General features: G+C 41.0%; 1 protein-coding gene across 1 annotated transcript; it reads right to left on the reverse strand.

Annotated features, from left to right (window-relative positions):
* Positions 1-222: 222 nt before the first annotated feature.
* Positions 223-27,629, reverse strand: CPN1 (carboxypeptidase N subunit 1). Its single transcript, XM_065920072.1, has 9 exons — positions 27,180-27,629; positions 22,858-23,057; positions 17,147-17,302; positions 11,820-12,002; positions 10,514-10,625; positions 7,861-8,000; positions 6,528-6,627; positions 4,056-4,174; positions 223-507 (listed from the first exon to the last, which is right to left on the reverse strand). The coding sequence occupies exons 1-9, from the start codon at positions 27,397-27,399 to the stop codon at positions 349-351; spliced, it is 1,389 nt and encodes a 462-aa protein (XP_065776144.1). The 5' UTR covers positions 27,400-27,629; the 3' UTR covers positions 223-348.
* Positions 27,630-27,971: the final 342 nt, after the last annotated feature.

The raw sequence follows: 27,971 nt of genomic DNA on the forward strand, positions 1-27,971 counted from the left end.
TTTGTCCAGTAACCTTCATTGGGTACTTACTGTGTTGCAGGCTTTGTGCTAGACTCTAGAGGGAGAGTGATTAACCAGCCAGAACCAGTCTCTGGATACAGCATGGATTGGCACAGAGCCTTCTGAACCTAAACCATATTCCTGGAAATGAAAAATCTTAAAGAACATTATTTGCATGTATGTATTACTGCATCAGAAGGTTTACCCCTGGAACAGATGGAAACCATTCTGAATTGTTCTGAATATGTTTATATTTAAATATGTCTCAGATAATAAAATAGAATGCTTCTTTTGGTGGGAGAGCAGGAACAAAGCCTTTCCAAAGCGTTGCCCCGAGCACTGCAGATTTCAGGCAGGGCCTCTCTGGGGTTGCTTCATCATCGTTTCTTTTTTCCTAGCTGCCCGGGGTTGCACTTTTTCTGCTAAGACTCTGCCTCTATGCCCTGAGTTGGGAATTCTCCTCTTAGGGGCTGCTTGAGGGGTGCTTCTCTTGAGTTGGAAATCAACCTGAAAAAAAAGAAGAAGAAGAAGAAGCAGCTAGGAGAGCACAGAAATCAGTTTTCCATTCCCTAGAACTGAAATTGGGGGAAGACCAGTTTGGATCCTGCTTTACCTGAGGTCCTGAGGACAAGGAACTGAGGAGAATATCACGGCAACCACCCAGTGTGGGTGGTGTCATACAGGCTTGGCACATATTTCCCCCAAAATGGTGCATCATAACTGATAATACATAGGGTGTATCTGGATGAACTTAACGTACATTTATTTTATATGTAATAGAAAAAAATATCTACACTCAAGGCATGATTTTTGCCAATACTGCTGTTTAAAACAAGAGTTAAGATTCATGGTGCCACAGTCATCACCTTTAGGCTGACTTCGTGAGTCACAGGTACTGTGCTCGGGCAAGCCAAAGAACGCCTCAGACCTTCAGAAACAGATTGTTAGTATGGATTCTTAAATTCTCAACGTCCGCGTGCACTAATGCACTATTTCCAGCAGTACACTGAAACCTTCCTTCTGGCCATGCACACAGAGGTGACAATGCTTCTGATTGACAAGTGTGGAATCTGTGGGCTGTGCAGAAGCCCTAGAGCTCTGGCCCAGGAAGGGAAAGGCGAGGGTGTGGCACAGTGCTCTAACCACACTCCCTGGAGGCATCCTTGGCTCTCAGGCCCTGGGAACAGACTGAGCTGCCGAAGCCAGCAGGGAGTTGGAAAACATGTGACAGACAGACCTCTTCTCGGGGTTATTTCTTGCCCCTTTGGGAAAAAACCCACAGCCAGCTAGTTCTCCCAAAACCGGAGAAATCAAAGCCAATTGTACCGTATCAGTACTATTTCTTATATATAGTGTCAATATAAGGATCAAGGAAAGGAAAGTGGGGGGAAAAAGAGAGAGAGACAACAAAATGAGGAGAGGACAGAGGAAATGAAAAGCGTGGGCCATCTGGACGGCAGTGAGGGAAGCCACGGGGAAAACACTGGACTCTTGGAGACACTTTAAAGAGTTTTACTTGTAGCACAAAAACCCTCTAGTAAACAATCTTTTTTCTTTTCTTTCAACCAAGTAGATCTCTGCTTTAGAATGGGAAAGGGACTCAACTGGGATCAATAAGTGGATTTTTAGTTGTGACACTATCTGAGAAATGTATCCAAAAGATAAATTTTCCCCCCTCGGAGTTATACGTGATACAATGATGGGTTATATCTATTCATTTAAAGGTTATATGAGAAGGGAGGCAAGATCTTTTGAAGCCTAATTTGTTACTCAAGAGGATTTGTCCTTGTTTGAATTTGTAATTGAATAAACTTACACATAGTGCAAGACTTCTGTAAGCAGCTGCCTAACAGTCATTTGATTTTAGGGTAGATGAGGAGCAGGGGGATAACAAGGAAAAAGGGAGAGGGTGCACCGATTGGGAAATTGGGAGCAGGTTAATAGGCTGCCAGGGAAGAGCTACTCTCTGCTTCCCGCATCTGCAAGTAGAAGTCATTTATATCCTGCAGAAGAAGGGAGTGGAAGGACTAGGACAGGGGAAAGGGGGAACTGTCTAGAAATTTCAAAGGAATTTTCAGTCATTAAAGAGCTCTTTTCTGTGATTCCTGTGTTAAAAAAGAGGTTACGAACACAGGTGCTGAGCTCAGCACAAGGCCATGTAACAGACTGGCTGAGAAAGCTGCCCTGAAACCTCACAGAGGCTGGACTCCTGGCTCCCACTTACTCACCATGGGGTACTGGACAAGTTACTCCTGTTCTTTGAACTTCAGCTTCCTCAGCCACAAATGGGTTTATATACAGGGTTGTTATGAAGGTTAAATGAGATGATTCTGGAAAGCTCCCAGGTAACGTTTGACACACAGTAGCTATTCAAAGAATAGTACCTATAACTATTTGAAAAGGCAAGATATTTGACTACATTGAGTTAACAGGGAAAGGGAGGAAGGGTCTGTTAAGTTCTCAGGATGTATAGAGAAGGAACAGGACAGAGTGAGGGGGCCCAAGGGACGACCTGACATGAGGGAAAGGTTCACAGATGCTCATTAACAAGGACGGCCTCATTACCTTTCCTTTGTTTGAGAAACCTGAGGATTAGTGTCCATGATCTTTGAGCTTCTTTGGCTCTGAGATCCCAGTCCCAAACGACCAAAGCTAAAAAGGCTCAGGCTATAGATCAAAAAAGTTTTTCACTTCTCATCCTGCCTATAAAAGAAAGCCTTTTGGAGAGTTGAATATTGAAGAGCCTGGAGGTGAGTGGAAAGCAAGGCTGTCTGGGCACATGGGCACCAGAAGGGGGCAGAGTGCCATCTGGTGGTGGTCCTTACTGATGACCGAGAAGACTATAAGCCTGTGTATGCAAGGTGTCTGGGATTTACAAACTAACGTTTGTTGAGCACCCCACTCCAGACTCTTGCCTGGAAAATCCCATGAACAGAGGAGTCTGGTAGGCTGCAGTCCATGGGATTGCTAAGAGTCGGACACGACTGAGCGACTTCACTTTCACTTCATTTCCTACGTGTAAGTCACTGTACTAAATGCTTTATGTGTACTTTCTCATTTCAACCTCTTGTGAAAGAGGCATTATTATCACCAGTTAACAGAGGAAGAAACTGAGGATGAGAACAATCAGGTAATTTGTCCAAGGTCTGCAGACAAGTGAGCTGGATTTAGAATCTGGCAGTGTTTTAATTACAATGCTACGTTAAAGAGAAGGAAAAGGAAAAACCAAAAGAAATGGGGAAGGATGTAACACAAGAATGAGAGAAGAAAAATTAGCATATGGGAGCACAAATTTTGTTTTTCTTAGGTGGTGAAAGAGGGGAGTTTGGCAAAGGTTCACTTCAGTTCAGTCGCTCAGTCATGTCCGACTCTTTGCGACCCCATGAATCGCAGCACACCAGGCCTCCCTGTCCATCACAAACTCCCAGAGTTTACTCAAACTCATGTACATTGAGTCGGCGATGCCATCCAGCCATCTCGTCCTCTGTCGTCCCCTTCTCCTCCTGCCCCCAATCCCTCCCAGTATCAGGGTCTTTTCCAATGAGTCAACTCTTCGCATCAGGTGGCCAAAGGATTGGAGTTTCAGCTTCAACATCAGTCCTTCCAATGAACACCCAGGACTGATCTCCTTCAGGATGAACTGGTTGGATCTCCTTGCAGTCCAAGGGACTCTCAAGAGTCTTCTCCAACACCATAGTTCAAAAGCATCAATTTATCGGCGCTCAGCTTTCTTCACAGTCCAACTCTCACATCCATACATGACCACTGGAAAAACCATAGCCTTGACCAGACGGACCTTTGTTGGCAAAGTAATGTCTCTGCCTTTTAATGTGCTATCTAGGTTGGTCATAACTTTCCTTCCAAGGACTAAGCGTCTTTTAATTTCATGACTGCAATCACCATCTGCAGTGATTTTGGAGCCCCCAAAAATAAAGTCTGACACTGTTTCCACTGTCTCCCCATCTATTTCCCATGAGTTAGAACTATACAATTGATTATTTGTAACTCTGCCTACGTGATCTTTAGAGTGCTCTCTAGAGGTCAGCCTAACTTACCAACTTGGGTTCCGCAGGACCCACGGTCACACTCACGGTCTCTGGGTCGAACCCAGGTGCTGTGGCAGTGACAGTGTAGGTGCCTGGAAGCAGCAGCCGGAAGTAATCGCCATGGGCACCTAAAAGTTACAAGGATATAGCTCAGTCCGCTGATGAGAAATCTGCCCAAGATGAGGCTGTGATATGAAAAACAATCTGAGGGGTTTAGCTGACCACAAGCTTAATTTTTTTAAACAGCAGGTTGAATCTGGTAAAGATCTAAGACAATCATAGGCTATCATAACATTGTAAGATCATGGGCCTCAGCTCCTGGGAAGCAGGATTTTCACTGTGCTCTGCACTGAGAGTACTATGTTTAATTTTAGATCCTGCATGCATTTTAAAACAAACTCATGTCCACTGAAGAGTCACTAGGAGAAAGGTTGAAAGATTTATGAATGTTTTTCCTTGTAAAGAAATGACATGAGACCTTTGTTTCAACGTCTGAAAAGTCATTGTGAAGAAACGATGTCTACATAAAGAAATAAGAATGAGGACAGAAGTAAAAATTCGACAAAATATGAGTTACCAAAAAAGGAATGGACTGCCTTTTGAAATTGTGAGCAGAGACTGAATGGAATGAAGGGCTCTAGAAAAGCTACACAGTTGTGCAATGCACAACCTGTATCAGTGGACATGATTCAAACAACCAGATGTCAGTGGTGTTGTAAAAGTATAATTTTTTTAAATTGGAGAATAATTGCTTTACAATGTTTTGGTTGTCTCTGCCATACATCAACATGAATCAACAATAACTATAAATATATATATGATATATATATATCCCTTCCCACTTGAGCCTTCCTCTCTTGTATGTAATTTTGTATTGAGTGGGAGGGCTGGACTAAATGACCTAAATATCTGATTTTGAGAATCTTATTTCTAATATTTCTTCCATCACCATCAAAAGGGGAAAAGGAAACTGAAAAGAAAACCTGTTTCTCAAGACAGGGATGTAGTATTTTTGCTAATGACTTTATATTTCTTTAGAATAAATTATGACTGTGCCTTTAAAATTCTTTTTATTGTAACAGCAGTGAAGAACTGACATAATAAATGCAATTAAGAATGAGAGATAATAAATAATGAAGAAGTCTCTGCCACCTATAAAGTCTATAATTTACTTTAAAATTCCTTAGTAAAAGCAGTGTGTTATAATGCATACACTGGATACTTTGTTATACCCTAGTGACTGTCATTTTCTTTAATTAGAGGCTCCAATTAGGAGTGGTTAGCTACCACTGTACCAGAAAGGCCTAATTCCAGATACAATGGCTTCAGCTATCTTTATCTTTTAGCAACACTAGATGCTTTGCTAAGTAGCATAATGAACGTTAGCAATGAGCTCTGCCAGTAGTGAAATGAGTAATTTATCAATTTAGCATCCTGTGTGTTAGAAGTGAGTTCTTATTGGTGAAATTCGTGGTGTTCAACATATGTTGATTGACTAGAATGAGACATTTCCCACCCTTGCATGAATAGGATATAAGAATCCAGCAAGCCCTGAAGCTCTTAGGCATGTCACAGCGTGGTTCCCTGAACGTCCTGGGTCCAGTCACTGGACTGGAAGAATCTGGTGTCTGATGCTTGACTATGAGTCTACAGAATTCTGCCTTTAGAATTCTGTTGCCTTTGCCTTGAATGAACTGTTCATGGAAAAGGTGTCGGAAGCACCTTTAAGAATGTAAGTTATCTCCTTAAAATTGAGATTTCATCCAGTTTAAACAGACTGTCTGAGCTGTAAGATGCCTGCTTGGTAAAGCTAGCATGGTGAAACGTGACTGAGCCATGCTGGTATCAAGGTTGGGGGAGGCAGGCAAATCTCACCTGCCCCTAGCCATTGGGAGCTACTGCTCTACATGAAAAACCAACCAAACAACCCGAACCCCAAAGAGCTGAGCCTGATCAAACTGGGCTGGGGCAGTTTGCAACATCATTGTCCCTTGAGATAGTCTGTACCATTCTAGAAAGTTTCAAGTTGGTTCCAAGAAGACCTGCTCCCACCATCATTCTTGCCCTCAGGGAGCCTACTATGGGATTCTTCTTACCAATTTTTTCCTAAACAGAGTTGTAGCAAAATGCCTGGCTTGGGGTCAAGACTAAACATCAGTTTTACAGTCCTTTTCTTTTCTATCCCATTTCACATCAGTACGAGAGCTATTAATAACCTCAATCCCAGAAAATACTCCTAACAAAGTATGAGGCAGTGACTCCTGAATGCTGAGAGAGATGTTCACATTTGCATCTTCCTGGCCCTTGACTCTTAATTCCTGTCTTCATTCCTGTTATCCTTCCTTCCTCCAATCCCTCCACCTCCAGTGTCCTTGATGTCCCTGCTGGTCTCACTGGCTTACAAATTGGCTTCCTGACTATGCTGAAGACAGTGAAGCAGTAAAGGCTCCCTTCTCACCCCCCAAAGCAGTGGCCACCTACCCGAAGTGACATCATGATTAATCCCACTGACAGAAATGACAGCATCCGCAAGATTATTATAATTCTCATCCCTCACCATTCCCTTGATGCCCTGGTGAACCTGTAGGAAAGTTTATAGTGTAGAGTTATGCTCACAAAACACTTGTGCCCTGTTTGAGAGTCCTCAAAGCCCTTCCCCATGTGCCACTGCACTTGATATTCACAAAGATTATGGTAACAGACTCTTGATTGGTCTTTCTGTTCTCACCACAATCCCCAGTAATCTCAAAACAGCAGTCAGAGTGATCCTGTTAAAATCTAAGTCAAATTGTGTCCCTAATCTCCTTTCCATCTCTATGAATTTGACTACTCTTCATACCTCATATAAATAAAATTGCTGGTTTTTGTGACTGGCTTATTTCACCTAGCATAATGTCCTCCAGATTCATCCACATTGTAGCACATGGCAGAATTTCCTTCTTTCTTAAGGCCGTACGTCCACTGTGTGTCTATACCACATTTTGTTTGTCCCTTCATCCATCAGTGGACACTTCGGTTGTTCTCACCTTTTGGCTACTGTGAACAATGCTGCTCTGAAAATAGGTGTACAAATAACTCTTTGAGATCCTGCTTTTAGTTCTTCTGGATATATACCCTGAATTGGTTTTGCAGGATCATATGGCGGCTCTATTTTAAATTTTTTTTCAGGAACCACCACATTGTTTTTTCATAGTGACTACACCATTTTACATTCCCACCAACACTGCACCAGTGTTTTGATTTCTTCACAACACTTGCTATTTTCCATCATTGTTTTTAAATTCGTCTTTTTATAGCAGCCATCCTAATGAGTGTGAGGTATTACTTCATTGTGGCTTTGATTTACATTTCTCCAGTGATTCTGAGCATCTTTTCATCTGCTACTGTCGGCCTTGCATTTACTACTATGACTTCATCAGGGAGCCCCTTTCCCCTAGATATCTGAACCTTTTACTCCCTTACCTCCTGTAAATCTGTTTAAATGTTACTTTCTCTGTAAGGCCTTCTTCATAGCATTTTGCATTTAACATGTTACAAATTATTTTATTTATTGTCTCTCTCTCCTTACTGGAATATGAGCTGCATACATGCAGAGATATACATTTGTTTACTCTTAATCCTCAGCACAGAGTACAGTCTCTGACAGATAGCTGTGCTCAACAAAGTGGAATGAATTAATTTCACTGGTAGAAAAGCTGAGATCTATTGTATTGAGTCAGAGCAAAAGTCAGACCTGAATTATACAAAATACCTTGCCTACCATCAGAAAACACTTCCCTTCCTATGACCAGGAAACTTATAAAACGGAATTTACCTGTTCCAAGAATTGGATTAGGGCTTCCCTATTACCCAGCCACTCGCGTTGTAATTCCCCTTGCAGCGGAAACTTGTCACAACTAAGTTCCAGCGTGATCTCGAAACAGTTGGTATGGAGATAATTAAAGTCTTGCATTCCTAGGGGGGAGAGAGCAGTGGCAGAGCTGTACAATCAGGTTCCCACTCAGCACTCAATTTCCCCACACTCTCCTCCCCATCACCTGCTGTTCTAACTCTTTATCTCCATTATTTTTCTCCTCCATAAACCCTTTCTCCATTTTCCAAATTTGCATGTCTATCTATCTTTCCAGTTTTCTCCCTTCACGAATGCCCACTGTGTGGTCTCCATTCTTTACTTCTTCCATTTCAAGACTTAAATTCACTTCTTGTCCCTCTCATCACACCAAGGTCTGCTTATTACTCATGTCTTCATATCAGACAATTACTGCTCTCAGAGGGATAGATTCTTCTCTTGGACTGTGATATTCTTCAGATCTGGGAGGTCAGAGATGAGATGGCTATCTTGCCTTCACACCCTTTCTCCTACCTGAGAACACAGCACCAACTTGAAAATAGTTACCCTAGAAAAACAGATTCCAGAGAAAGCAGAAGGCAGTTATAATTTTTCTTCATCAAATGCTTGCCTGTTTCCATTCTGCATATTTTATTCAATGGAATCAATCATTTTTTAATATATTTCTGATTATTAGAGTGGTATTTATATCACAAATTTATTGGGATTAAAAATTATTCGTCTAATCAACTTTTTACTGCTCTCTAAGCTGATGAGTGCAAACAGCTTTTATTAAAAAGAATGGGGAAAGCTGGAGAACAACTCTAGCCTGTTACATTGATTCTCTCCCTGAATCAGAATTACCTAGAAGGCTGTGACTTCCAGCCAAATACAAATTGCTAGGCCTCAGTGCCAGAGTTTCTGATTCAGTATGTATCCAGTACTTGTTGTTTTTTTTTAAACAAGTTCCCAGGTGATGCTGATGATGCTGGTCTAGAAACCTCACAATCATTTTGATATAAACTTAATGATCTTGGAATTACACCCATTTAATTTGGGGTAATGACTAAATGATTGATTTAGTGGAGGCATGGGTTATGCTATCCCAGAAAATGGGAAGGGAAAGGGAGGAACAAGTATTTGAAAAGTATACTTTATATTTTAAATTTGGGAGGGGGTACTTATTGCTTTGGGGCTTCCCAGGTGGCGCTAGTGGTTAAGAACCTGCCTGCCAATGCAGGAGACTTAAGAGACGTGGGTTTAATCCCTGGGTAGGGAAGATCCCCTGGAGAAGGAAATGACAACCCATTCCAGTATTCTTGCCTGGAGAATCCCATGGACACAGGAGCCTGGTGGGCTACAGTTCCTGGGGTCGCACAGAGTTGGACACGACTGAATCGACTTAGCACGCAAGCACTTATTGCTTTGACCCTGATTCTGGGAAAGACTGAATGCAAAAGGAGAAGAGGGCTGCAGGGTTGAGAGAGTTAAACAGAATCACCAACACAATGGACATGAATTTGAACAAACTCCAAGAGATGGTGGAAGACAGAGGAGCCTGGCGTGCTGTAGTCCGTGGAGTCTCAGAGTTGGACATAACTTAGTGACTGAACAACAACTTACTGCTTTCCTAATGTAAACCAAAGTAAACTTCAATCTTCTTGCTTTGGGTTCAAGTGAGTTTTTGGCCACAAGAAGTCTGTCATCTTCCTAGTACATGATGACTTGCTAACCTTCCTCCTTCCCAGTCCCCATAGGACAAGACATCAGCTCAGCCCTCACCAGCGAGTTTCTACTACCTGGGCTCTGACAGGCCAGGTGTGAGAGGATGGGGGAAGAGAGCTGCTCCAACATGACTCCTAAGAGAACCTGGCTTCCTGCTTCAGCTCTTACCTATCCTTAGGTTCTTTATGTACTGAAGGTTTGTAAACAGAGGTTACATCTTGACCCTCAGTGATGGGAAAAGCCCAAAGAATAGAGAGAAGAGTCTCTTCCTAAGGTGTCTGCTATGTTATCAGTGGCCAATGTCCATGGCAAATCCCTGTTGATGGGAGATGGGCAGGCAGGGTAGAAACAGCACATATCAGAGGAATTGTCTGTCCAGCCTGGCATCTCTCCTCATCTTTGCTATGTGAGGCATACCTCATGCCACTTTAGAAAAAGCTTCATATTTATAAAGTGGGCATTTCCACATGCTCTATTTTATTTAATACTTACATAAAAATCATAATGCAAGTAGTGTTATTCTTAAAGTACAAACGAGGAAACTGAAGCACAGAGAAGTTAGGTAATTAGCCTGAAGCCACATAATTAGTGAATGGGCAAGCTGGGTTTCAACCCAATGTAACTTTAGAGACCACACTCTTAACCACTTGACTACATTCCTATGATTTAATCCACTACATGAACCATCAGTTCTAGAGGACCATACAGTGTTCCAACCTCCATTTTAAAGAATTACAAGATGATGTTAAATGTCAACTTAAGGCTTCTCATTTTTCAGATCTCTACTTGAATGCAAAATAGCATTCCTGTCATATCTCTGACAGGATGCAAAAATCAATTGACAATTTAAAAGGAGAAATGAGTCCCAGTCTACTTCAGCTTACAGCACGCTTGTGCCCCGCATTCTTCTTACCCTTGCTGAGGGAATACCAGGAAGCCCCATTGGTGATGCCGTCTGGGAAGTAATCCCCACAGTTCCAACCTTGGTGCATCCATCCATGTGCATAGGAGTAGACCTTCGCCAGCTACAGGTAAAGTAGGTGAAAAATGACCTTGAGTGTCCCCAACTCATACGCAATGCTCATACTCAGAAGCAGGGTGAGGCCAAAAACCCCACTAGGTAGAAACAATTGATTATTTCCTTTTGTGAAAGAAAATACCAGAAGAAATGGAGAGATAGTATATGTGTGTGTGTGGAATGGACTAGAGTTAGGAGATCTATCTCCTGCTGTTCCCACTATATTGGGCCTAGATTTCTTCAAGTGAAAAATGAGGGGTGGCATTCAATCATGTATAAGCTCTCTTCCAAGTGTACCTTAGTTTCCACCTGAGTTTTGCAAGAGAGAATCAAGAAGCAAGTAAGACAGGTCTTCATCACAAAAGGAATTATGTATTGGAAGTGAGAGATGTATGTTAAAGGAACAGGGATAGATTCAAAATCTCTATCATTTTCTTTCATTATTATTTTATAACAATGGACAAAATGAGATTACTAGAGAAGAAAATACAATAATATATTTGCTTTGCAAAGCGACAACTGGTGTTATTCTCTAAGTAATTCATTAACTGGTGAATTAATGTTATCATTATAGAGGAATTCCCTGGAGTCCAGTTGTTAGGACTTGGTACTTTCAATGTGGGAACCCAGATTCAATCCTCAGCCAGGGAACTAAGATCCCACAAGTCATAAGACTCAGCCAGAAAAAAAACCTGAAATACTAAATAATGTTATTATTTTATTAATTATATATTATTAAGAATATTAATTATAAAATAACTAATCTGTTAATTTTATTCTATCACTGTTTTGAACTATAATATAAGTCTTTTTCTTATGCATGGTATATTTTACATTTATATAGCCATATTACTATAAAACTATAAATTAGAGCCCCTGAAATTCACATTTAATGCTCTAGCTTACCACCAGCACTATCAGGCTTTCAGTATATTTCTTCCTTTTCACCAACAAGTATTTTTTTACATTGTGGTAACTGTACTATAAAGCTTTCCTATTTATCTACTTTTCCATAAATGTATGGTTTATCACTCAAAACAAAATGCAATATACTAGATCGTAAGCTCCTAATGAGCAGGAGGTATTTTCAATCATTTTCTGTCAACTCATTTCTAATAGGGTCCTGTGTTAACTGATTTGACCTCTGTCACTCTCCTGAGCCCCACTTTCCTCTGCCTGGACAGATGGCCATTCTGCATACCTTCTGGAAAAGCTTGTCATCAGGCGTGGGGGTATTGGCAGTGCGGCGGAAACCTCGGACCCGGTGCTCAAGGGACTTGTCATATGGGTAATTGGCCACCACTGCCCCTCCATGGAGATTGGCTGAAAGGACAAAGTTGAAGGAGCGGATCCACTGTATCACAGCCTGGGTCTCGGGTTCCACCTGAGGAGAGATGAGAGCTTGGCGGTGAAGCTACAACTAAAGCCAGATGGCTGTTCATGTGAGTTTGTCAGGAAGTGGCCAAAAAGGACGGAATGTCTGACATGAAGTGGCCTGAGAGGATGGCATGGCTGAAAAAAGCAAAGAGAGTTCTACCAGATACAAGAAGTGCAGACAGAGAAATTTTGATCTTTTACTTGACAGTGTAACAAATTAGGTGAATAGAACACTTTCAAAATGAAATCTCATGTGGAATCCCACTATTCAAAATAGCTAAAAGGAGGTCATGTAGGGCAGTGAAACTATTGTGCATGACGCAAAATGGTAGATAAATGTCATGACACATTTGTGAAAACCCACAGAATATACAACATGAAGAGTGAACCCTAATGGAAACTATGGATTTTTGGGTAATGATGACAAGTCAATGTAGGTTCATCATTGCAATAAATGTACCACTCGGGTGAGAGATGTTGATAATGGGAAGCAGGGAATATGTGGTAACATTCTATACTTTCCATTCAATTTTGCTGTGAACCTAAAATTCCTTAAAAAAAATAAAGTCTTAAATAAAAAAGGGAGAGAAAGGGAGAAAAAGAGCAATTTGAAGAGGAGTAGCACAGGGTTTCTGAGCTCAGAATTCCAGTTAGGCCTCTCTTGTGTAATAAAGAAAGGGTTCTTCAACTTACCCACTTTTCCAGTAGCTTCTGGAGCTGCAGAAATTTGGAGTTTAATAAATATATCTGAAAATTACTGGTTTACAACAATGATTTTCAACCTCTTCCTACTCCCACACATCTGCTGTAATGTTGACATGTAGAATGTTCTCCTGTCAGTTCAGTTCAGCTCAGTTGCTCAGTCATGTCTGAGTCTTTATGATCCCATCGACTGCAGCACGCCAGGCCACCCTGTCCATCACCAACTCCCAGAGTTTACTCAAACTCATGTCCATTGAGTCGGTGATGCCATCCAACCATTTCATCCTCTGTTATCCCCTTCTCCTCCTGCCTTCAATCTTTCCCAGCATCAGGGTCTTTTCAGATGAGTCAGCTCTTCGCATCAGGTGGCCAAAGTATTGGAGTTTCAGCTTCAATATGAGTCTTACCAATGAACACTCAGGACTGACCTCCTTTAGGATGGATTGGTTAGATCTCCTTGCAGTTCAAGAGACTCTCAAGAGTCTTCTCCAGCACCATAGTTTGAAAGTATCAATTCTTTGGTGCTCAATTTTCTTTATAGTCCAACTCTTACATCCATACATGACTACTGAAAAAACCATAGTTTTGACTAGACGGACCTTTGTTGGCAAAGTAATGTCTCTGCTCTTTAATATGCTGTCTAGGTTGGTCATAACTTTTCTTCCAAGGAGTAAGCATCTTTTAATTTCATGACTGCACTCACCGTCTGCAGTGATTTTGGAGCCCCCAAAAACAAAGTCTGCCACTGTTTCCACTGTTTCTTCATCTATTCACCATGAAGTGTTGGCACTGGATGTCATGATCTTTGTTTTCTGAATGTTGAGCTTTAAGCCAACTTTTCACTCTCCTCTTTCACTTTCATCAAGAGGCTCTTTACTTCTTCACTTTCTGCCATAAGGATGGTGTCTTCTGCATATCTGAGGTTATTGATATTTCTCCCAGCAGTCTTGATTCCAGCTTGTGCTTCATCCAGCCCAGAGTTTCTCATGATGTACTCCACATATAAGTTAAATAAGCAGGGTGACAATATCAGCCTTGACGTATTCCTTTTCCTATTTGGAATCAGTCTGTTGTTCCAAGTCCAGTTCTAACTGTTGCATCCTGACCTGCATACACATTTCTCAAGAGGCAGGTCAGGTGGTCTGGTATTCCCATCTCTTTCAGAATTTTCCACAGTTTATTGTGATTCACACAGTCAAAGGCTTTGGCATAGTCAATAAAGCAGAAATATATGTTTTTCTGGAACTCTCTTGCTTTCTTGATGATCCAGGAGATGTTGGCAATTTGCTCTCTGGTTCCTCTGCCTTTTCTAAAACCAGCTTGAACATCTGGAAGTTCATGTGTTGTTGAAGCCTGGCTTGGAGAATTTTGAGCATTACTTTATTAGCATGTGAGATGAGTGCAATTGTGCAATAGTTTGAGCATTCTTTGGCATTGGCTTTCTTTGGGATTGGAATGAAATCTGACCTTTTCCAGTCCTGTGGCCACTGCTGAGTTTTCCAAATTTGCTGGCATATTGAGTGCAGCACTTTCACAGCATTATCTTTTAGCATTTGAAATAGCTCAACTGGAATTCCATCAGCTCCACTAGCTTTGTTCATAGTGATGCTTCTTAAGGCCCACTTGACTTCGCATTCCAGGATGTCCGGCTCTAGGTGAGTGATCACACCATTGTGATTATCTGGGTCATGAAGATCTTGTTTGTACAGTTCTGTGTATTCTTGCCACCTCCGCTTCTGTTAGATCCATACCACTTCTGTCCTTTATTGAGCCCATCTTTGCATGAAATGTTCCCTTGGTATCTCTAATTTTCTCGAAGAGATCTCTAGTCTTTCCCGTTCAATTGTTTTCCTCTATTTCTTTGCATTGATCACTGAGGAAGGCTTTCTTATCTCTCCTTGTTATTCTTTGAAACTCTGCATTCAAATGGGTATATCTTTCCTTTTCTCTTTTCCCTTTAGCTTCTCTTCTTTTCACAGCTATTTGTAAGGTCTCCTTAGACAGCCATTTTGCTTTCTTGCATTTCTTTTTCTTGGGGATGGTCTTGATTGCTGTCTTCCTGTACAGTGTTACAAACCTCCATTTGTAGTTCATCGGGCACTCTGTCTATCAGATCTAGTCCCTTAAATCTATTTCTCACCTCCACTGTATAATCATTAGGGATTTGATTTAGGTCATACCTGAATGGTCTAGTGGTTTTCTACTTTGTTCAATTTAAGTCTGAATTTGGCAATAAGGAGTTCATGATCTGAGCCATAGTCAGCTCCCAGTCTTGTTTTTGCTGACAGTGTAGAGCTTCTCCATCTTTGGCTGCAAAGAATATAATTAATCTGATTTCAGTGTTGACCATTTGGTGATGTCCATGTGTAGAGTCTTCTCTTGTGTTGGAAGAGGGTGTTTGCTATGACCAGTGTGTGCTCTTGGCAAAACTCTGTTAGTCTTTGCCCTGCTTCATTCTGTACTCCAGGGCCAAATTTGCCTGTTACTCCAGGTATTTCTTGACTTTCCACTTTTGCATTCCTGTCCCCTATAAGGAAAAGGACATCTTTTTTGGGTGTTAGTTCTAGAAGGTCTTGTAAGTCTTCATAGAACTGTTCAACTTCAGCTTCTTCAGCATTACTGGTCGGGGCATAGAGTTGGATTACCGTGATATTGAATGGTTTGCCTTGGAAACGGACAGAGATCATTCTGTAATTTTTGAGACTGCATCCAAGTACTACATTTCAAACTCTCTTGTTGACTATGCTGGATACTCTATTTCTTCTAAGCGACTCTTGCCCACAGTAGTAGATATAATGGTCATCTGAGTTAAAGTCACCCATTCCAGTCCACTTTAGTTCACTGATTGTGGTCATATCCAAATTCCATGAATTAGATATACTGTAATATGGGCCAGTCTTGTCTAGTTAATGGGAGTCCATGCTTTCTACTACAAATTATATTGCTAGCGAATGACAATATTCTAAAGAAAGCCTTGAATCTATTGGACTTGTAGTGTAAGTAAATAATTTATAGTCTTCACAGTTTTTCCTCCCCTCCAGATGGATGTGCTTAGAAGTTATGTGGTGTCAATGACTCCTCCTGGATCAAGGGTCTCTTGTGAAGGTTCTGATCTTTTCTATTCCCAAGGAGACCAAATGAATAATATTGAGCCCCACTCAATCAGAGTGAATATAATCCCAGAGGAACCAGTACAACTCTGACCAGGGCTCAAATGCTTTAAAGCAGTCCTTTCTCCATGTCCTAAGCCCCCATCCATCAGAAGGAGGCCAGCCTTTCATGTTCCTGGCACTTTAGTCTGTCCCATCAAGAGTGAGAGATTTCTCATTGTTTTTTTCCTTCTAAGCTGCAGACAGAGGAGCCAGTGGAGTTTAATTATTACTGGCTCAGTTACCTTACTTCACATAGACAAGTTTAATAAATCAGAGCGTCCTTCTGACTGAATATGACAAGTACAAAGTTATTTTTGATTTATTATTTACTTGAGCCAAGAGCATAGCTGCTATCCAAAGTCTAAACATGTCAGCATGACTTTTGCTTCAATTGCAATGGGAAAAAATTGGTAATATTCATCTAGCAATTCCCAATATAAAGCCTTATATCTGCTTTATTTTTCTCTCCCCAGTCTCTAAGCTCAGATATTCACAAAGAGAATGGTTAGAACTAAGCCATACAGTGTAAGAAACAGGGTGATGGTGATACTCCAAGGATGACAACAGTCATTTCCAGGAACAGGCCAACAATTAGGATGAAACCATTTCTAATACGAAGAGGTAAGAGACCTGGGAGTATCAAATGTGATCTTTGATTGAAAAAAGGAAATGAGAGTATGGTAAAGTAGTCAATGGCATACAGAAAGAGAAGAAGAAAAGCTTCTTTCCAAGGGTGAGACTCCCTGAACCTCTTTCTATCACTAATTGTTGATAAGCACACAGTTCATCACATGCAAGAGAGATTTCTCTCTAGAATCCTACAGTTCTCTGTTGACAGGATAGTGCAGTAGAAAGAATGCTGGATGAGGGGTCAGAAGACTAGGTTTTAGTCTTGAATCTGTCAGTTACTATCTGTGTGAGTTTAAGTTAATTTTTTCTCTAAGTGATATCTACAAAACGGGGATGGATAACACTGCTTGATGCATTTACCACAGATTTATGATGATACACTAGCTGAGAAAGAGTTCTTTAAGATTGTAAAGTGCTGTGCAACAGTATGATACCAGTTTTACCTCCTTCACCACTAACATCAAACATCTTGTGCTCAGTGAAGGGCTCTATGCTCAGGGAGGCAAGAAATACAAAGAGGCATACGATATGGTCAGCCCTGCTCTGGATAGATTAGCACAGAACTGGGTTGTTGGTCCATTCTTGTTTGTTTAGCTGATGTGAAGATAGAGAGAAGAAATCCCAGATGCTGATTTACCTGCTTCTGCATGCAAATTTCATCTCATACCTGACTTTTCCAGTTGTCTGGAAGGGGCAAGTGGTGGTTGGGGCCTCCGTTCTTCTCATTGTAGTAGATGTAGGTATTGAGATCGGGGAAATTGCGGTTCAGGTCCACTCCATTTGCATTGTTCCTGCCAACCAGATACCCAGAGACGTCCCGTTCCTAGTAGGAAAAGGAAGAAATGAAAGATGAAGGTTTAGGTTTCACACTGAATGCTCTATTGGAAGAACACTGTATAGTTTTTTTTGTTTGTTTGTTTGTTTACTCATTAGCTCGATCTATGAAATAATGTAACATTTTATTCTTTAATTTATCCAAAGTCCCAGTGGCATGATTCAAGTTTCTTTGTTGACCATGTGCTGGAGGTAGAGATCCCAGGAGAAGCTCGAACAGAAGATGGGTGTTTCAGGATAAAGGGAACCCATATTTTTAAAAAAATGTTTATGTCTATTTAATCAGAATGATAAAGGTATATGTGATAAGAAAATATAATTTTTCAGTGGCATATATATTTTTTCAGATTATTTTCCTTTATAGCTTTTTACAAGATATTGACCATAATTACCTGTTCTATTCAGTAAATCCTCATTGCTTATCTATTTTATGTATTATGTTTGTATCTGTTAATCCCATACTCCTAATTTATCCCTCCACCCTCTCTTTCCCCTTTGGTAACTATAAGTTTGTTTTCTCTGAGTCTGTTTCTATTTTGTATACAGATTCACTTGTATTATTTTTTAGATTCCACATATCTAATAATATAATAAGTGACATAACTTCTCACTTGTAATATTTGTCTTTCTCTGACTTACTTCACTTAATATGGTAATTTCTAGGCCAACCCATGTTGTTGCAAATGACAGTATTTCATTCTTTTTATGGCTGAGTAGTATTACATTGGATATTTATACCACATCTTCTTAAACTAATCATCTGTTGATGGGCACTTTGGCTGTTTCTATGTCTTGGCTATTGTAAATACTGCTGCTATGAAGACTGGGGTGCATGTATCTTTTCAAATTAGAGCTTTCATCTTTTCCAGATATATGCCCAGGAGTGGGACTGCTAGATCATAAAGTAGCTCTGGTTTTAGGTTTTTAAGGAACCTCTATACTCTTTTCCATAGTGGCTGCACTAATTTACACTCTCATCAATTGTGTAGGAGGGTGGGAACTCCTATTTTTTATTTCTGTATCTATTTTTTGACTGTGCTAGGTCTTTGTTGCTGTGAGGGCTTTTCTCTAGTTGCAGAGGCCAGGGGCTACCCTTCATTGCAGGGTGCTGGCTTCTCGTTGCAGGGGCTTCTGTTGTTGAGGAGCACGGGCTCTAGGGCACACAGGTTTCGGTAGCAGCAGCACGTAGGCTCAGCAGTTGTGGACCCAGGCTCCAGAACACAGGCTCAACAGCTGTGGCACACAGGCTCAGTTGCTCTGCAGCATGTGGGATCTTCCTGGACCAGGGATCAAACCAATGTCTTCCGGGACCTGTGTCTCCTGCATTGGCAGGCAGATTCTTTACCAATGAGCCACCAGGGAAGCACCTCTTATTTTTCAAAAAGTTTTATGAGATATAGCTTATATGCCCCAACATTCACCCATTTTAAGTGTATAACTTGATGAATTTTAGTATGCTTACAGAATTGTGCAACCATTACTACAATTTTGGAATATTTCTATCAACCTGAAAAGAAACCTCATGCCTATTTACAATGACTATTTTGTTTTACTCCAGTTGTAGTAATCACTTTCAATATCTATGGATTTGCCTTTTCCAGACATTTCAATAAGTGGGATCATATATTATATGATTGGCTTTTTTCACTGGGAAAAGTGTTTTTCAGGTTCTTGCATTTCGTAGCATGTATCAGTACTTCATTCCCTTTTATTTCTGAATAATACCATTATATGGATTTATCACGTTTTGTTTATTCACCAGTTAATAGACTATATTTGTTTCCTGGGTCTGCTGTAACAAATGATCACAAACTAGGTGGGTTATAAAATGAGAAATGTATTCTTTCACAGTTCTAGAGGTTAGATGTCTGAAATCAAGATGTTAGTAGGGTTAGACTCTCTAAAGTCTTTAGAAGAAGATACTTCTTTGTCTCTTCTAGCTTCTGGTGGTTGCTAGCAGTCCTTGGCATTCCTTGGTTTGTAGATACTTCAGCCCAATTTCCACTTCCATCTTCATATGGCCTTCTCCCCCATATATCTGTGTCTCTGAATGCAAATTGCTTTTTTCTTATAAGGACCCCAGTTATATTTGACTTAGGTCCCCTAATCCAGTATGATTTCACTTTAGCTTGATGACATATGCAAAGACCCTATCTCCAAATAAGGTCATGCTCAAAGATGCCAGGTAGACATGAACTGGTGGGGGTGGGGGGGATACTATTAAACCCAGTACATGGGCATTTGGTTTGTTTCCACTTTTTGGCTATTGTGGATAACGCTTCCATGAACATTTATGTGCAAGTCTGAACATGGACTATGTTTTCATTTCTAATACCTAGTAGTAGAATTTCTGGATCATAAAGTAAATTCATATGTAACTTTTTCAGAAATTGCTAAACTGTCTTCCAAAGTGGAAACTATCCTCTCCCTTTATTTATTTATTTTACTTAGGATCCTTGATAATCTTTCTTCTGAGCAATATCAGCTTCCTGGACCTCTTAATCTCTCTGCTCACACTTCACATTTCATCACTTATTTGGTCACATATTCATTCTCTCAGTCATCCATTTAATCAATCCATATCTATTTAAGTTTATCTCTATTAAAGCCCTCTGCAACACTCTAGGGAAAGAGACAATGTGACATTACACTAGCTTTCCAGGAATTCATGGTATATATGGAGAAATACATATTAATATAAACAATAAAATATATAAAGTGGTAGAACAGAGATAAGTTCACCGGCTCTTTCAAAACTGAAATTCTATTTGATGTTCTGTTTGGCATTGGAGAAGGGGAATAGTGTCCAATGGAGCCCTTTGGAACTGAGAGGGGAGAGCCTAAATTGGTGGCCATTCCTGGAAATAGGGTAAATGAATGAGGAGGCTGAAAACTCACAAATGTACTACTACTCATGATTCCTCTAAGAACTCTTTATTGTTCTCAGATTTATCTATTCTTCATGACATCATGCTCATATTTTACTCTTAGGTCTCACTGAAAACATTTTTTTGACATTCTCTTAAGTTTTCTACAGCAATGCTGTTTTAGTGGAAAACGTTTATATGATTTTTCTATGTGGAGTTTGATTTTTCACTTCTATGAGATCTATGAAATACTGATTTTTATTATGCTTCCAGATGTTTCCATTGCTTCCTCATTCATATCAACGTAACTCATAACTGTTCATGTTAATAGTTACGCTAACTTACCTATCAGTTGACTTACTACTCACACATGTCATTGGTTAGGCTGACAGTCAAAGACTTCCCTTAACAGAAAGTTCCCACTCACAGGGTTCGCTTATTAGCTTCCTATTACTACTACAAAAAAAAATTACCACAATCCTAGGGCTTAAACTTGCACAAATTTATGATCTTATAGTTTTGGAGGTCAGCAGACTGAAACGGGTCTCATAAGACCAAAATCAAGATATTAGCAGGGTTGTGCTCTTTCTGAAGTCTCTAACCCCTTAGAACATCTTCAGATCTCTCTTGGACTGTGATCTCCTGCCTCTCTCTTCCACATTTAAAGAACCTGCACGATTGGTGACACTGGGCCCATTCAAATAATCCAGGATATTTTAAGGTCAGGTGATTAACAACCTTTATTCCCTTTGCCATGTAATATAACACATTCATAGGTTCCAGGGATTAGGGCTTGAACATCTTTGACAGGTAAAGCCACATTATTCTACATTCCCTATAGGTGGCTTTAAATTTAGGTGGCCAGGCAGGTCTTCCCTATGTAGCAATGCAGATAGGCTGGCAGTTAGCTCTGGGAGTTGGAGAACATGATGGGTTCTCTTTTGGGGTCAGGTTCAAGATCTGTTCCCTTTGAACAGGAACACAGTAGGTGAGCAGAGGTGACTAGCTCCTCAGAGATAGATAGCTCTAGGATCTAGTGGGCTGGCAGGGGCTTTACCAACTCCCCCACTCCAGCCCCACTCCATCACACAAAAGATGTGGGCAGGTCTGATGTGCTTCTCCTTGTCTTCCTACTGTTGTACAAGAAAGGGCTACTGGGAGGAAAGCAGCCAGGCTGGGTTCTCCCCCACACCACTCTCAAATTGTCCTGCTTTTTTGAAACTTAAGTCTTCAGGCACATTAGTGTCCATCTCTCTGATATCCAGAGGGGAAGATGACATTTTTTTTGTTATGCTTTGTTGTTGTTGTTCTGTTCTTTTCATTTGTTGAGTCATGTCAACAGGAGGTTGTAAGATTACAAAGGTGAAATTTGGGTTTGGTTCAACATTTGGCTGCATTCCCCTCCCTGCTGCTATTCACCCCTTGGCCCTGTCCTCAAGTAGGTTTAAACCAGGATGGGTCATTAAAGAAGAGATGCCGAGTGGTTCCACTTGTACGGGACAGAGCAGTTAGATTCATGCAGTCAGAGAGTAGAAGGTAGTTGTCAGGGATTGGGAGGAGGGGGAAATGGAAAGTTACTAATGAAGGGTCATAATTTTTTCATTGAACAGGATAGATAAGTTCTGGAGATCAGGTATACAACATTTTACCTATAATCAGCAATACTGTATTATACACTTAAGACTTTGCTAAGGGGGTAGATCTCACCTTGAATAGTTCTTGTCAGAATAAAACAAAATTTGTAAAAAAGTAAAGCAGTGAAGTCTAGTCTTAAAAACATTTCAAGACTACCCCCAAACAAACATATTTTTAAATGAAAAAAAAACCTCTTTAATTTATTCCCCCCCCAAAAACCCAGGTTTAAGCATAGCTTTTAAAGGAACACATTCTAATTCAGTAGATTTGGGGGTGGGGGCAGGACCTGGGAATCATATTTCAAATATCTTTATCCTCAATTCTGATGCACAGCCAAAAAAGAATCACTGATTTAAAGTTAGGCACAATGATATTTTGAATTTACGTTAGGAAATAAAGAAAAGCCCATAAACATTTGTTTTGATCTGTCCCCTGACCAATGTGACCCTAAAATAAAGAATTCAAAGGCTTAGTACTATACTAAGAGAGGAAAAAGCCATATAGAAATGTAAATAAAGGCAAAGAATTTATTATTTATTATTATTTGTATATTATTTATAATTTATTATTATTTATTAAAATGTGAAGAACTAACCTGCCACATCTGCAATTTCAGAGAACTTTTTCTTCTCTCCCCCCAAATACAAATTGAAATGTAGTGTGGGAGGGAGAAGAATACTTAGGATTTGAAGCATAAAGTGCCGGGAAGGAGGGCTGTTTTGCAATATCCTTTCATACCTCTTTAGTATTTTCCAGTTGACAAAGTGTTGTCACTGATATTGCTTCACTGATCCTCGAAATGAAACAGAGAGCTCAGCTGGAAAGGCAGAGAGGGAATCCAGGCTCAGAGAAAAGCCACATTCATAGCCTAGGGTGCTACAGGGCTGAACCTGTCTTCAAACTTCATTCTATTTCTCCAGCTTTTTCTCTGTCATACCATGGCATTTACAGTGGGACAGAGAGGATGCCTGCTCCCCCAGCTTTTCCTTACACCCTTAGGATGGCTCTGCTCTCTGCAGGGCCTCCCCCTGGAGGTCGGTACCTGGGCAGCGGCGGCCACCTCGTAGCCGTCAGGGTTCATGGACGGCATGACGTGGATGCGCGTGTCCTCCACCAGCCGCACGATGCGCGGGTTCCGGTTGCGGAACTCCTCACACAGGAACTCCGACAGCTGCAGCAGCAGCTCCCGGCCTAGCGCCTCATTGCCGTGCATATTCCCCACGTACTTGACTTCCGGCTCCACTGCAAGTGAAACACACGCAGGAAGAAGATGCGGGAAGCTAGTAAGTGCTGCCGATTCCTAACCGTGCCAAGGGACACCTTCCTTCTTTTTCAGTAATGAATAAAAGAAAACCTCTTGCTTCTGTTAGGTCTTTGCCAATAACTCCTGAGCCCCCTTTGAATAAACCATAACTACAAATGGTACAACAGTTCATGCCAGCGATAATAATGTCTACTATTTGTTAAAGCTCTGCTGTGCACTAGGCATTTATATTATTGCTAATCTTCACAGAAAATCTGTAAAGTCGGCATTATTAGCTTCAGGATGAGGGTATGGAGTATGGAAGAGGTTAAGTAACTTGTCTGAGGTCACCTGGCTGATTAACAATGGAGGTCAAAGCCCAGAGGTAGCTTAATGCTTCTCAGAGACAAACTTTTTCAGGATAAGAATGGTGCTTTTCCAAGATGTGCTAGCCTAGACTCCTCTAGGTCATAGCATAACAGTTCCTAATTGTACCAGGTAAAAATATAATTTTCCTGGTACTCAGGAAACTAAAATCTCCCATTCACATCTGAGAATGCTGTGTCTTGAGGCACAGAGTAGGAAGGAGTCTATGTTTGTCTCATTCCTTAGTCTTTTCTTTGGCTATGTTAACTGTGCAACTGAAGTAAGAATTGAGGTCATTAAAATAGCCTCTAGAATCACTTAAAGAAAATCATTCTTGCCCTACTTTTAAAAGGAAGGAAGGAGAAAAGCTCTAGCCAATGATTTCCCTTCTACTTAACACACTCCTGCCTCCATGCCTTTTCTGATTCTGTGCCTCTTCATCTCCACATTTCCACGTCCTCTTCACCATCCTTCCAGGCTCAAATGCTCCTTATTCCATGAAACCAACTTCGATTCTCCTTGCTGGGAGTGAATTCACTATTAAACTTCTCTTTTATTATATTTACCACTTTCTACTCTGAACTTCTACTTTAATTTTGCACATGTCCTGTTTTCTTTACTGGACCTGGCCCTTGCAATATATGCCATTTCAAATTTTCTTTAGGACACAATCCATTGCTATTTATCTTAGTAAAGCTAGAACAGTCTTTCCCAAAGGAATGTCTATAACCCCTACGGATTGTTTAGTGGATTTTCTATCAAGTGCATTCTTTAATCTTAGTGTATTTCTTTGCTCTTATCATGTCTTTCCTGCTTTTCTTGGTGTTAGAAAGTGAAAGTTTCACTCAGTCATGTCTGACTCTTTGCGACTGCATGGACTATACAGTCCATGGAATTCTCTAGGCCATAATACTGGAGTGGGTAGTCTTTCCCTTCTCCACGAGATCTCCCCAACCCAGGGATTGAACCCAGGTCTCCTGCATTGCAGGTGGATTCTTTACCAGCTGAAACACAAGGGAGGCACTTCTTGGTGTTATCGCTTATTTTAGGAAAGGATGGTGATAGCAGATGGCAGGCAGTATTTTTCAACATCCTTGTTCGTTAAAATAAAATTTGGAAAATCTATTTTAGTCCCCTCCAATCTTATTTTAAAAACATTATGTATATATGTATTATATGTATAATACATATATATTTTTAACTTCTGTGAAATCCAAAAGTTTGGGAACCACTGCCCTGTAGAACCTAGCATAGTGCCCGGCACTGAGTAGGTGCTCAATATAAAATTCTTTTGTCTCTGCTTTCCATATATCCAGAATGCAACCATTTCTCCTAACAACCACTGCCATCATTTTGGTACAAGCCCTGACACCTGCATACCTGGATTATTACAATAAATATCCTACTTGAACTCCCTGTATCAGCCTAGCCATGCAACTCTATTCTCTTGAGTCAGTGGTTGGCAAAATTTCCCTGTAAAGGACCAGACAGGAAATCCTTTGGGCTTCCAGGGCTACATTGTCTTCATTGCAGCTATTCAATGCTTCCAGTGAAAGCAGACATGGGCAATACAGAAACAAATGGGTGTGACTGTATTTCAGTGAAATTTTATTTACCAAAACAGGTAGCTGGCCCTCAGGACTCTAGTTTGCCGACCCTTGTTCTGAGTGATCTTTCAAAAATTTTAGTCAGGTCATCTCACTCCTCTGCTTAAAACTCTCCAAAGGTTTCTCACTTCACTCAGAGCAAAAGCCAAAATTTTTGAACAGGCCTGTAAGGCCTCACGTGATCTCCTCCTGCCCCCTGAGCCCTGACAATTCTGCACTGACTTGCTTTCCCATGGTTCTCTCTGCTGGGGCCACAGGGGCCTCCTTGCTGTTCCTCACACATGCCAAGCACACTCCTGCTCCTCCCTCTGCATAGCACTTTCATCCCTGATATCAGTATGGCACCTCCATCATATGTTCAAAAATCACCTCAAAGGAAAAGATTTTCTAAAAAGCAACTTCCTAAAAAGATGACTCTCCATCTCTCCTTTCTGGTTTCTTTTTCTCAACAGCACTTATTTCAGCTGATATAATTATATTTATTTAGTTACCTATTTATGGCCAGTCTTATCCCGCTAGAATTAAGACCCTGGGAGCAGAGTCTTCATTTTATTCTCTGTGCTATATTCAGAGTCTACCAAAATGCTTGCACTGAGTAGGTAATCAGTAATATTTGTGGATTAATTAAAGAATGGATGAAAGGAATGAATGGATGGACAGCTGACAGGGCATCAGAGAAAAGAGGGACCAGTGAGATAGAATAGTATAAAAAGGTTCAGGAAAGGCCTCGAATGCTAGAAATAGGGGGAACTTAAGAAAGGGGCACAGAATGAAGGGCTAAGCCTACAATGCCCATTAGCATCCATAAGCTTCCGAAATAAACATGCAACCTGAGTAAAAGAAGGGTGTTTGCTATGCAAGTCACCTTCAAAGCAAGGTCCTGGTCATCAGCTAATCACGAAGCCTTCCTTGAGCCAGGCTCCCCACCCCTCACACACCTCCCCCCACTGACCACATAATATTCTGAAGCTGTCATGGATTGTAAGATTGCCACCCAATGGGTGTTGGGTGCCACCCATGGGTGTAAGATTGCCATTGAAGGTTTTTAAGCAAGGGAGTGAGGTGATTATGTCAGTAATTTGGCCATCTGGCATCTGTGTCTTAAATGCAGGGATGAGAGAGTGGTGGCTGTTAGGAGTTAGGAGAACAGTTGGGAGCCCAGCGCAATCACTTAGAGGCAGGTTGTGATGTAATATGGACTAGGGTGTGGGGTGTGGAATTGGAGAGGAAAAGAGACTTGAGGTTAACAGTTTGAAAGAGGAAATGATGTATTTGCATGTCACAATTGCCGGTAGGTAAAGCAGCAAAAGCACCGAGAAATTAGAGACAACTTAAATGCCTATCAATAAATGAACTGTTAAGTACAACCATACAACCATGGAATATTATGCAGCTGAAAATGATAATGCAGATCTACATTTCCAGGCATGTATGCTATTCATCAAAGACTAGGATAGGAGAAAAGCAGATATAGTCTGATTCCATCTTTATTTAAAAAATGCAAAGAAGAAATTCTGCAAGGAGATACATCAATAATTTAACAATGGTCATCTCTGAGTGGTGAGATTATGGATAAGGGTTTCTCCTTATCTAATTTCTATTTTAATCCAAACATGGATTGCTTTTATAATGGTAACAAATAATAAATAATGCAATGAATAAAATGAATAACCCAGACCTCAGATTCTCTCCAGGATCCCAGACCCTGATTACACTGTCATTCCACAAAGAGCTATCCCTAAACTCTTCTAAGTTTCCCGGCAGAACCAGAAGAGCTAATTGTTTCTCCAGAGGCATTGGATAGGGAAAGGCAGGACTGAAATAGCAAGCAAGGAAGAAGGGAGGGAAGGGGAGTGCAGGGGGGATGGGAAAGGAGCAGGGAAGAAGACTCACTCTTTTACCATTAAGGTCTTGAACAAACAGAACCCAAACAGGGGCAGCAGACAGGAGCTTGAATTGGGGTTGCAGCTCTCCAGAGGCTGGGCCAGTTTGAGGACTAAGTAAGGAAATACTTAGCACAGACTGGGGAAGTGGTGATACTTCACAGCTAGAGGGTCCATGGACCTTCCCAGAAACCACCCCAGTTACTGGATTTGGAAGGCAAGGGTCCAGCCGCCACACACTTTAAGACACACGCTCAGGGCTTACAGGGTTCGTGGATTCCAGGGTAGTCGCTGAATTCCAGCACGTAGAGGTGTCTCCCCTTCACACTGCGCCCAATGCTGTAAACCCGAGTGATGTGGGGACATTCATTGTGCACCTTGTACAGCATCCGCACGAGGTCATCATAGTGGTGATGGCGAAATGTCACTGGGGCAACCAACTTGAAGAGAAGGAGGTGGAGGAAGATTGAGACCAGGTCTGACATCTTGCTGGGCTTTTTCAGAAACTAAAATAGGCCCTGCTTCTCCCAGTAACCAGTCAAAATCCAAGGGCCAATAACCAGCTCTTCTTGTTTCCCGCTAGTAAACACCAGTGTGACAGCACCTGGGAAGAAAGTTCAGAATTGTCCGTCCAAAGCCAGAAATGATTTGTGTAGCTCTGGAATAGGCACTCATCTCCCCTCCCCCCATTTGTCTGCCTCTCCTAATCCATGAAAACCTTTTGAAAGGTTTTTGCAGTTCCCCAGATTGGGTTGTTTTCACTGATTCTGGTTTACTGATTAACTGGACTGTAAACAGGCTTCAATAAATAGCTGCTTATAACCCTTTGATTCCCAGAGAATTTTGAGAAGCTTGGCCTGTCCTTCTTCCCTGTATTACAATATAGGGAAGGTTATTAAAATAGAGCACTTGTCTTTTTGATCCATTCTACATCTTATCCTTCTGAAGCACAGCTGTGTCTTGTCCCATTTTCCCTCAAAAATCTTTCAACAAATACCAGTGACAGAATGAAAAGGTGAGCCACAATTTGGGAGAAAACAGTTGCCAATCATGTATC

Source organism: Muntiacus reevesi, chromosome 2 (genome assembly GCF_963930625.1).
Source record: "Muntiacus reevesi chromosome 2, mMunRee1.1, whole genome shotgun sequence".
Taxonomy (NCBI): Eukaryota; Metazoa; Chordata; class Mammalia; order Artiodactyla; family Cervidae; genus Muntiacus; species Muntiacus reevesi.

What these genes read in the sequence shown, in the direction of transcription:
- CPN1 (XM_065920072.1), bottom strand. Translation starts at nt 27,399, where the DNA reads ATGTCAGACCTGGTCTCAATCTTCCTCCACCTCCTTCTCTTCAAGTTG. An exon ending in CTGGTATTCCCTCAGCAAGG is followed by an intron (nt 8,001 to 10,513) that starts GTAAGAAGAATG and finishes TCTCCCCCCTAG; the next exon opens with GAATGCAAGACTTTAATTAT. An exon ending in TAATCCAATTCTTGGAACAG is followed by an intron (nt 6,628 to 7,860) that starts GTAAATTCCGTT and finishes ACTTTCCTACAG; the next exon opens with GTTCACCAGGGCATCAAGGG.